The 11257-nt window shown below is 43.4% G+C and overlaps 1 protein-coding gene across 3 annotated transcripts in view; it reads right to left on the bottom strand.

Moving 5' to 3' along the window:
- Positions 1-5252: 5252 nt before the first annotated feature.
- The window catches only part of DPP6 (dipeptidyl peptidase like 6), a 578451-nt gene continuing 572446 nt past the window's right edge, over positions 5253-11257 (bottom strand). For all 3 annotated transcript variants that reach the window (XM_075082347.1, XM_075082346.1, XM_075082348.1), the window contains exons 24-26: positions 9184-9256; positions 9011-9084; positions 5253-7463 (exon numbers count right to left, since the gene is read on the bottom strand). In XM_075082347.1, coding sequence (XP_074938448.1) covers positions 7317-7463; positions 9011-9084; positions 9184-9256 — 294 coding nt within the window. In that variant the 3' untranslated portion in view covers positions 5253-7316. The remainder of the gene's footprint in view (positions 7464-9010; positions 9085-9183; positions 9257-11257) is intronic.

Below are 11257 nucleotides of genomic sequence, written 5' to 3'. Positions count from 1 at the left end.
CCCAATTTCCTCATAAATTATATAGTTATAAGAATCATCACAGTGAAAACAGAAGTCTACTGAATCACAGATAAATCCTATGCAGTTAATGAGGTTTGAATTTAGTGTTTTCAGGGCTTCTACCTTCAAAAAATCCCTCTTCAAGAACTGCAGCCCACTGTTGATAAGTTGATAAGGATGAAAAATGCTGACAATGCACCGGCTCTGGTTTCCATTCAAAGCTGGGACGTTGTTTGATCCTTTCCCCTACAACACCATCACCAACAACAGCTGACAAATGCCAGCTGTGGTATTTTTAGCCTGGAAGAGGGAATTTCCATCCCTGTTATTGCTCCAGACCCTCTCTGGCTTTCAGTGCAATTCTTTGCACTGCTGACATGGTTACTGCTCACATTGCCACTGCTGATCTCCTCAGTGACCATTAACTTTCCCAGCTGCAAGGTGCAGGTTAAAATTGCAGGCTTGGTTGGCAGCTTTTGGGTGAGACTGTCTCCCTTGCTGTTCCCCCGGTGCTCTCAATATCTCTGCGCATGCACCGCTTGCTGCTCTTGGCAGCTCCGAGGGTGCAGGCTGTGATGAGCAGCTCAGAGCCTCTGCCTTGGGGGAATGGCCATGAACCAGATCTCAGCCATTTTCAACTCACTTTGATTTCTAGACTCCTAAAGCTTTACCACTGAGGCTCACTAGCTAGTAAATTTAAGCTGACTGGTGTTAGGCTTGCTTTTCTCCCCTGCCTTTCGTGGACCTCTCTTAGTGCATAGTTTGAAAACATCTGGGGTGGAGGATCTCTGTGTTTTCCATGGGCACAACCCTAACCATGTCAGGGGAGGGTCTGCATCTCAGGACGGGCTGTCTCATCTCTGGGCTCTCCTTTGTCTCTCCTCCTTCCTCGGCAACACTTTTTAGTAAGCGGCAGTAACTTGGGTGCGTACCAGACTCGTGATAGCTACATGGCCTCATGTGTACTGTGCCTCATGTGTTGGCTACACTGCTTTGATGAAGAAGGAGTCAAGTACAGGCATGAATTTCCAGCTTTCTGTGCATCCAAATGTGAATTTAAAGGGAACAAAAGTCAGCCAGAAACTATGGCAGAGTACTGCCCTGCTGGGCTCTTGAGTCTCTGCACTCTTTTCCCATGGTTTCTTGGAGCAGAATGTGGAGCAGAGGATTTGCCTTGTTTGTGTTTTTTCTCCAGGTTTGATTTTCCAGGTGAAGGACTTCCCCAACTTTGAGGTGCTCCCAGATGAGGCAGTGGGGAGCAGGTACTCAGGAGCTTGTGCAGGCTGGTTACCGATACCCACTACACATTGTCGGCTCGAGTTACTGGAAACGCTCAGCACAAACTACATTTCAGGGCATTGACAGCAGCTGTTGCAACGGCAGTGTAAGGCTTGGGTGCATTTTCAAGCAAAGATGAGAGCATTCACAGCAGCTCACTGAAAGAGTTGTTCGTTGCTTTAAAATGACCTGAAAGGTACATTTATAATGAAGGAAAGAGGAAAAAAAACTGGAGGGAAACCTTGCTATTCCACAGGAATACTTGAGCATGCTTTACTTTTGTGTTTTCCTGGGGCCTTGTTTAATCTAAATTTGCTTTTTACTCTTCTCTCTTGGTCATGAAAATGGATGTTTTGATTAAAGCTGTTATACCAGTGAGGAGACAGAATGTGTAGCTTCATATGAGGCTTTAAATGAATGCCTTGAAGTGAAAAAAAGAAGAAAAAATCCATTTTACAAAGAATTTCTCAATCTTCTGTTTCACAGCTGCTGGCTACACAACTGCTGTAGCAGAAATTGTTGCTTACAAAGGACATTGATTATTGTGGCCAAATAAAGGACCCAAGACGGCACTGGGAGGGTGGTCCTGCATCCAGCCATGGGATGGGGACAAGCTGGTTCCCCCATTCTGGGACAGGTCCAAAGCTGAGGGGTTGGAGACCTGTCCCCAGCTGCCTCACACTGGTGCAAGAGTAGCAGCAGGGGTGGTTTCTCCTCCTCCACTGGTCCCTGTCTCCAAAGGCCCCTCCACTTTCTTTCTGTCCCCTTTGGAGTCGGTCAGCCAGGGTGATTCCAGCTCAGGGTACTCAGAACCAGGATGTTCTTGGTGTTTCATTTCTTGAACAGCGGTGGAAAAGCCAGATGGTGTTTTCAGGTTGTTACAATCACAAAAAAACTCTGCAGACAACAGGTTTTTTGGGGCTCGTTTTGGAAAGGAAAACTCTAGTCCTTATATAAACACCTGAGTCCCACACTGAGATGTTTTAAGAAAAGACACAGGGTCACACTGATGTCATGACATTGAGGCAGTTGAAGATTAATGCTTAGCAAAGACGTTGGCAGCTGCTCCCAGAGAGCGGGATCACCACTTACCCAGTTTTCCTGCCATGCAGGCTAGATGTGTCATCCTTTCCCCTTGGCTCTGGAGCTGAGTTAGGTGGAGGATGCCTAAAAGGAGGGAAGACCAAAGTCTTGTTTCCATGTATATGCTTGCTTGGTGGCTTGTGCCACTGTGGAGGGGAGCTCCTGGCGCCTGCCGTAGGTGATGCGAGATGTCCTGCCCAGGGCTATATCAAACTGATGGATTCTTCCAACAGCAGAGGCATGAGCCCCCCTGGGTTTTAGTGTTCCATCTGTCTGCAGCAGCTGCAGGGTGCAGTGGGAGGGTAACGTGGGACCCTTCACAACTTGAAGCACTGAAACTGGGCACGCTAGTTGGCTACAGGCCTCTCCATGCTTAGCCTGTTCTTTGTCAAAACCTGAATATGATACGGTCTCCTATCCTTCCCAAGCACCCACTCCCTTCCCTCTCTGAGCTGCCTGGCTCTGCACCCACCACAGGCTTGGAGAGGCTGAGGCTGCCAGGCGGATTGAGGGCCAGCAGGATGGTGGGAGTGGGGAGAGCCAGACCAGCACGTGCCTTCATAGCAGTTGGCCTGGTGCAATAGGGAAGACAAATAACCCATCTTTGGGGATCTTCTCTTCCTTATTCTGTCACAGCAAAAGAATAAGTACCAAGCAAAGGACACTGTCCAAGCATGAATTAGCTATTAAAATAAAGAATTTGTTTTGGTTATGGCTTAGTGGGAGGGCTCACACGCTGCTTTTATATTTGTCTCTTCCTAGTTTCCAACAGGGTGCTGGGTTTGTATTCAGACTGTAGCTATGCTGAATGGGGAGAAGACAGAAAGATGAAGTTGGAAGAGGAGACAGGGCTTAGCATGTGCCCTTAGCTCTGCTCTGAGCCTCCAGCCTGGAGCCGAAGTTGGGAGAGCAAAATAGAAATAAGCAAACAGCTGGGTCAGGAAGAGACAAGATGTGCCGTATGACCTGATATGCAAAGTTAAAACATCCAGTGCCTTACCACTGCCAACCTGAGTGAGAGTTGGAGAGACAACATGAGCATGACAGCAAAAGCATGAACACCTCTCCAAGTACCAGCACAGCTCCATGAGGGTAGTAGCACCAGCCTCATTCCTTTTGTCTCCCCCACTAAATACCCATTTCTTGCCATTGCTAACAGCACTTTACGATGGTCTTCCCATGGGAAAGTTGTTGTGATCATCCCACATAACCTTTCTACTTCACTCATTGTTTTTCCTTCCCACCCTTCAGAGATGCAGCATTTATTTGGCCTGAGCTCATGGGCAGAGCTTGGATGGGTTTATATGCTCCATGCCTGAACCCATAGATAGCTACAGACATGGCTGGCTGCCTGGCGTTGTTAATTAGCTACAAGCAATGCCTCCTTTTTCCCTCTGTCATTTCCTTCTGAATTAGTTCATTAGTTCTCTTCTGCTTTGGGATGCCACAGTTGAACATTGTGGCATCCAGAAGTGTCAGTTCGTTGCGAGTATGAGCTTGATTTGTTTGGACAATAAAAAAATATTTGTTACATTTAGGTAATTAAGCAAAATAACAGCAAAGCTATTTTGTACTAGAGCAATCTGCCTGTACCAGTGCTGAAGCTTCTTGTTTCCTGATTTGCTGGCAACAAAGGTTAGAGTAAGTGTCCACGATAATTTCTTGGTTTTGCTGTGAAATATTACATTTTTCTTCCTGTGAATTTTGTTCAGTAAAGTTGGTATCAGCTGATGAGACATCACCCTGGATGTTGAAGAGGTGCAGCAAGTCAGCACGGTGCCATTGGAAAGCACCCTTGTCATCCTTGTACCTCCAAGTAGCTGCTCAGCATCACAGCCTTGCCTCATGATTTAGTGTTTTAAGGTTAAAAGATCTCTTGTATCTTTATTAGGCCTAGAGACACAGAAGTCTGTGCAGATTTAAAACTTTCCTGAAGTTATTGCTTGAGATGAACTGGACAGTGTATTGTAGGGTACAGTCTTCTGTTTTGTACAGGACTTCTATTTTGAGCAAAACCCCCTATGTTCCTAGGAAATCTGTGAAATGAAAGGATTTCCCTTCCAGGTGTAAAGAAGGTGTAGGAACATCCAGATGATCTTGTAGTCCATGAAATACTCTTACGGGGACAGCTAGGGATGGCCCCCAACTTGTCCCCCAGCTGTTTCAGTCTGGGATAGTTGCTCCCATCCCCGCAGCCAGCAGTGCAAAACAGGCACACAGAAAAGCTGCCACTCCTTCGAGGGAGGCATCTAGGCACAGCCCTGGCAGGTATATGGCTCTCTTTTTGGCTTGAAGGGAAACATATCTGAATTTGGGTGGTACGAGTCCCTCCTCTTGCTTGCCCCTTTCCTGGTGGAGAACCATCTACACAAAACTCCGCTATGGCAGCCTCATTAAGTCTTAGTGCTTTGTTCCCACTTCATAACCCGCAAAAAACTTTCAGCTTTTGGGAAGAGGGACAAAGGATGAAACAGCAAAAATCCCCTTGGTCAAGCTGTCATGCCTGGCTGATGCCCTTAGGAAGCCCGTGTGCCAGGTCAGCAAGTATTCCAGCAGCGGGGTCAGCAGGCAGAAAGGGAGGGAAGGTGCATTTTCACCAAAGACTAGCGGGTGATGGGGGTCTTCTCATGAACTGCTACACTGCGATTGAACCCACTTGGTGCTACTACATGTTGTCCTCAAAAGCAGTCACCATTTACCATGGTGACACCATTTACCAAGGTTACAGGCAGACTAAATGGCAATGTGTATTTATTTATAAAGACTTGTTTTAATTTTTCTGATCTGCACCCTGGAGTTTGGGCTCAGTTCAACCAGGAACACCACTTCCAGCAACTCAATGCTCATTTAAGGGCTTAACACCAAATAACAGCAGTAGCAACCAGGGTGGTAAAATAATGTTTTATTCCATGATTGAACAAACACTACCATGCCACATCCTAAAGTTCTTTCTACAAAAGATTGTGGACAGAGCAGATTTTTACATTTCTTGGGTCAAGTTCATTTCAGGCTTTTGGGCCTGTTCAGTGTAGCAAAAACTGGACACGCAGCATTCTTATTGTCTATTTGGCATTTTGCCGGATAAAGCAGATTTATACCGTAGTTCTTGTTCACACAATGTCGATGCACTGTAAATTAAAGAAGATAATCAAAACCGAACTAGGTCATTTCTGTGGTTTATCAATATATTTTTCATGATGGTCAAAGTACAACCAACATTCAAAGCTTAAAATAATGATAACAAAAAAGACACACTAAAGAACACAATGGAAACATCATCGTTGCTGTCAGGATGTGAGTTTACCCACAGTACTATGTAAAAAGTAGGAACTGGCATTGACATTCAAGCTGTCAAAACAAGAAAAGAAATTACATTAATTGTTATATTTCCAAGCTAGTACTTCTAAAGAGTCCTGATCAGCAAAGAAGTGTTATCGCATGCATGCTGAACACAAGACTAATATTGGATTGGGGACCTGACGAATAACTGACTTACATTCCTTTATATACAACAAAATGAAATATACAGTATTAATACTGGCTGTACATTTGGTCAGAATATTTTACAAGGAGCGACACTAGTCAAAATTCTTATGATGCAGTAAGTGGAAGTGAATGAATATTGGAATTCTTTCTGAGAGTTGGATTTTTTCACAAGAAGTTTTAAAAGTTGCTTTGCACCACTGTAATGAAATGTTAGATATTTTAAAGTAAAAATGCTCCCATTTGTTTTCTTTTATGCTAGTGTGAGCAGAAGAGATAATTAAATGTGTTTGGAATGTGCTAATCATTGACCTGGAATAAAACTAAGCCACAGACAGCATGTGCAATAAATCTCTGCACATTGGTTCTGTTTAAATGGCTTTATGAGATGATCTGTGAAGTATCTGGTACAAATTCCTGCTACCATAGCCTCATCTACCCTTTTCCCAATAGGCTGCCAACCTATTGTTCGAACACTAAAAGAAGAAAAAAAATAATGGTGATCGCCGCGTATTTTTCTATAGTACAATAAAAATACCTCAACGTTAAGCTGATTTAGCTTATTTATGTGAATATTTTTCAAGGCTTCCAAAGAAAATACTCAGTCGTGCAGGCAAAGGCTGTGCCAGGGACATGAGAGTGAGATTTCCTTTGCTTTAGTCTAATAGATTTTTTAATGTCTGGGTACCTTGACCCCGTTGCCTCTTTAGGCCCCTAAGGTCTAAAGTGAGTTAGTTAATTCGGTGTACGTTTTTTCCCCATCCAGAACAAGCTGAGAAGCTAATAAAGTAAGCATGAGACCCAATGAAAACAGAAGTAAAAGCTATACAAAATTAAGACAGAATTACAGGAAGGTAAAGATCAGCGTAACTATAGCAATATTTTGTACAATTGAATTTGTGTGTCCTATAGCAATGAGAAACCTTCTGAATATGGGAAAGAGAAGACAAGTATGTATGAATCAGTATCCTTTAAAATAATTGTGCTATAATCTTTTCTATGTATTAGGTTAGATCTTTTTTCTGACAGTGTGATGCTAACTATAGTAACCTTAATATGGGTGACGGATTTCACTGCTACTGCTTGATTGCTTGAATGCAGAGAGACATTAGATCTTCCAGTCCTCAGAGCGGTTTCTTGGCGTGTTCCTTCAAGTTCAATGTCTTGCCACTTTCGCACTAGAAGTCACTTTGTGGCAAACAGAATAAGAAAGAAAAAAAAGGGAAAAAAAAATAAAAAAGAAAACGAAGGTGTTGGTTGTGATGGATTAATTTCAGACAGCAGTTTCTGCTGAGTTCACCATGCTTAATGTTCTTCCATTTAGGAAGGAGTTGCTGTCAAGTAAAGCAGATGAGCTGCTTTCAGTTTTCTTTTAAATACATGCTAACAACGTAACATCTCTTTCTTCAGGAAAATGATCCAGTTGCATATTGTTAAGACATCTGCCTTGTGCTTAGCACGGACAAGTAGAGTTAATCGTCATCTTCCTCCTCTTTCAGTGGGGCTATCGGGAGTTTGTCCTGAACTTGGAAACACGCTACAAAGAAGTTGACGATGGAGTTGTACAAATGCTGCTCCAATGCTGCATTGCTAAAGTAATGGCTTTCATCGGGGTAAATCTGCAAAGAAACAAGGAAATACACACTGTTAGGAGCTTAAAGGCTCACTGACCACCCGTATGTGCAACTCGAGCTGGCTTGTGAACCCATTGCTCCTGCTTGGCACTGCACGTCTTCCATTCGATGCACACGAGGTCCAGGGTAATCCAGGCACCACTGTGCTCTGAGCGCAGACTTGCATCTTCCTTCAGAAGGAACTCTTTTGGGGAGGGTTTTCTATTTAATTCCATTCTGAACAAGTTCAGGCTAAGCAGAACCAGGCAACACTTACAAATAACAGTGCTTAGTCCTTGTGAAAACTGAAAAAAATCCATTGCAAGTATGTGCAGAGAAAAGGCAGTAGGTGTTACTGGTTAAAACGAGGGCTTTAAAGAAAAAACTTCATTAAGTAAAAAAATTGAAATAAAGCTTGCTGGAAAAGTAATTAAATAGAAAAAATGTGGGAAGCTAGAAATGAAATAGTTTAAACATAACTTTCCATTTTAATGAAACGGGTAAGTTCTGCATGTGTTGAAGGAATGCAAGAGGATTGTAACGGGTTGTCTAGACCAGGATGTTGAAGGGGGAAAGCATGAGTTTATAGGGCTGGATCCTTGCAGGCAGGACTGAGGTGTCTCATTGCCGAGTACCTCAGTCCAAGATGTAGATCCCTCAACCCTCTATTCAGTCCTCAACTAATCTTTGAGGTGCCTCTAGCCCATCGGCGGCTTCAAGCTCTAAAGTGCTAATGCTTCTGCATTGGGAAATATGCAGGGGTGCCTCAGTCACCGGAGTGCTGACCCAATCCGTGCGGCGCTCGTTGCTTAGCTCCTGTGTCTGTGCTCCAGCCTATCTGCCTTTGGAGCATGATGGAGTGAGCGTACCCATCACATGAAGCTTTGCAGAAATGCAGCCAGAGGGAGCTGGTATTCAGTAAATCAAGCGTTAGTAGGACTTGGGCCCTGCAACACAACCATCTGTACTGTGAGCTGTAGTATGGTCCACGGCATGGCCTGATCCTGGGCTAGTCGCACTTTCCTGGCTGTGGCTTGAGATGCAGCAGAGGTCAGGGACCATCCCCATGGCTGGTGGATGGGTTCATTTTGGAAGATTTAACGGCTTGGCCACAGGCCATTCAGCAAATCAGAGATGTAATTCAGCAGAAAGAGGGGCTTTCCAGACCAGAGCATGTCTTTCGCAGTGGGATGTCAGATTTAAGAGACATTTCTTTCCTTTTCTGTTTGATTTAATTTAGATTCCCGTTTCCCTTTAATTCATCTTGAATTTAGCCTGTTGTTCCCAAAGAAAGTAAACAGGCACCAATTCCTTAGAGATATGTCTCTCAAAACTTAATTATCTGTAATTTAATAACTGTTCAACAACTGTCCAATCCAAAATAGTGGTATTAAATAAGCACCTCATACACAGGAACACGTTATACGCTGGTGTTATTTCTACTGCCAGGCTGAGTTTTCAAGTGGCATTTCAAAGCTTGCTTCGTAACAGCAGTTTGAGTTCAAACTGGGAAATAACTGTTCAAATATGAAAAAAGGAAACACATACTGTACCTGCAAGCTGTAATTAGCCTTTGCCCTAATTAGGTGTGTGATAAGGTCCGCAGTATGCTGAAAATGGATTTTTTCTGTAAAAACAGATTACAATCATTGAAGAGGCAAATTTAATTAAGAAAAATCAAAGCCACCCCAAACATATAATGAGCTCAAATGATAGGCTAACTTACCATCAGCAGTTGCATGAATGATCAAAAATGTCTGTTCCTTCAGTAATGAGACTCTGTGTGCTAATTTGGTGATCTGTGAAGGTAAAAGTTGCAATAAGATTAAAAATCCTGCTAGAAATTAGCAGTTTATATGGAGAAAATAGAAGTACTTAATTCCATTTGATATTTCATCACAAGGATAACTAGCAGATACCAGCACAGCATATTCTCTTGGCTACTTGAATCAGTCTGAAGGTAAAACAGACCCCCACCCTGTCCTTCCAGCCTCAGTATCAGCAGCCAGAAGAGGTCAGAGTCCCTCGTCTGTTCTGATAATGTTCACCAAAATCCTGAACTACAGAACACATGGAAAATGTCAAAGTGATTTTCCAGTGAATACAAAACACTGATGAAAAGTGTGCCCAGGTGCCTATGCCGAAGAACACTTCAGAGAGCTGGAGTGACTTTGGTATGGTTTGAGAGCCAACCTCAATGAGCCCTGACAGCCCAGGGGATATTAAGTTCTGATACTAAATTCAAGTGTCCACTGCTGAGAATGCCTTTGCCCCCAACTGCCTTTCAGGTGCACTGGGGAAATACAAATCTGTGTGACTGCAAATGGTGCTGGGTAAGAGAAATGAAGGACACCTCCACTTTATGCTGCATTGCTCAGAAGAATATATGTCTCAAGGAGACTCCAAAAGGCTCCAAAAAAGGCTTGGAGTGGCAAAAGGAATGTACGCCTTGAATCACAGATGTTACTGCTTTATAGGGGGGCAGGGAAGAACAGCTATCTCAGCTTAAATTCCTGTTTCCTTCACTGTTTAAATGCATGTGCCCTAGCTCTCACTTACATGAGTTATTGTATTTTCCAGTTAAGACACCCTTGTATCAGTCCTGTCTTCTACTTGTTTTCATCTTCCCACTCTCCTACGTGGTTTCCACAGAAGATAGAGAAGTGCATCTCCAACAGTTACAGGACCTTCCATGCCTGGCTATGGAGGTCTAATTAGCTGGCTAAAAACATTGGCATGTATTATTAAGATAATAAGGTCACTGCCATTTTGCATTACAGATTACATGGATATCTCCTCATTTAAAAGACTAAGCAACCCTGAAAATTAAAAGTGGCTCTGCATATTTCCTTGGTACTAGAGGCAAGTTTTTGGAAATTTTGGTGGATGCAGGCCTGTTCTGGCTTTCTTGCAGCTCCACACTCTGTACAGACTTAGAAAGCATTTGCAAATTTAGCAAAGGTGCCCTCTGATCTTCCTTCTATTGTTGGACTTCATTAATGAGTCCTCTCATCCTCAGATATCTGTTTGCAATGCTTAAGTCTTGTGATGGCGTATGCACATACCTTGCACTTCATTCTCCCCCTATATGGCTCCTTCCTTTCCGCTCCCTCAGTTGTAACCTACCACATGACAATACAGCTTTTCTGGACTCTACATCGAGTCTTGAATTATGTGACCTTCATAAAGTTCATGTCTGGTCCGTGGGTTAGCAACAATTTTTCTCCCTAAACAATGAATGGTTCAGCTGTGGTAAGTAGGAGATGCGTATCAGTTAGGGCCTGTACCCAGAACAGTGCCATGCTCTGCAGAGAGCTCAGGTGCTGTTCCTAGCAGTTAATCGCAAGTCAACCGAAAATACCACTATTTGCTTAGGCCAGCTTTTCGATGCACAAAGAGCTCATGGCAATACAAAGCTCTCTTTTCTGGAATATTTTCCCTTGCTTTCACCTCTGCTGACCTGCCTTCAGATTTCTAAAAGGACTAAAAGTGTTTGAAATTATCTAGAGATCACAAGTGCAAAACCTGAGAGACAATGAACTCAGTATTTAGATAGCCAGAAAAGACTCCACTGCAGGGGCACAGGGTGCTACCTGCCTTCTCCGTAAGAAAACAGTTTCAAACCTTGCTGCCTTCATGTCTTCTAGCTGAAGGCAAGGCTTGGTAGGCTTAACAATGTTTTCTGTATAACAAATTTTGTTTGTGTGACTACTCCTCATGAGGTTTTTCCTCCAAGTAATTGAAGGAAAGAAGACATGGACCAACTGATCCCATCATACGTGTTAAACAACATCTTTGTT

This window comes from Phalacrocorax aristotelis, chromosome 2, assembly GCF_949628215.1.
Source record: "Phalacrocorax aristotelis chromosome 2, bGulAri2.1, whole genome shotgun sequence".
NCBI lineage: Eukaryota > Metazoa > Chordata > Aves > Suliformes > Phalacrocoracidae > Phalacrocorax > Phalacrocorax aristotelis.
The sequence above is the reverse complement of the archived record's forward strand: the minus strand, read 5'-3'. Positions and strand labels throughout refer to the sequence as shown.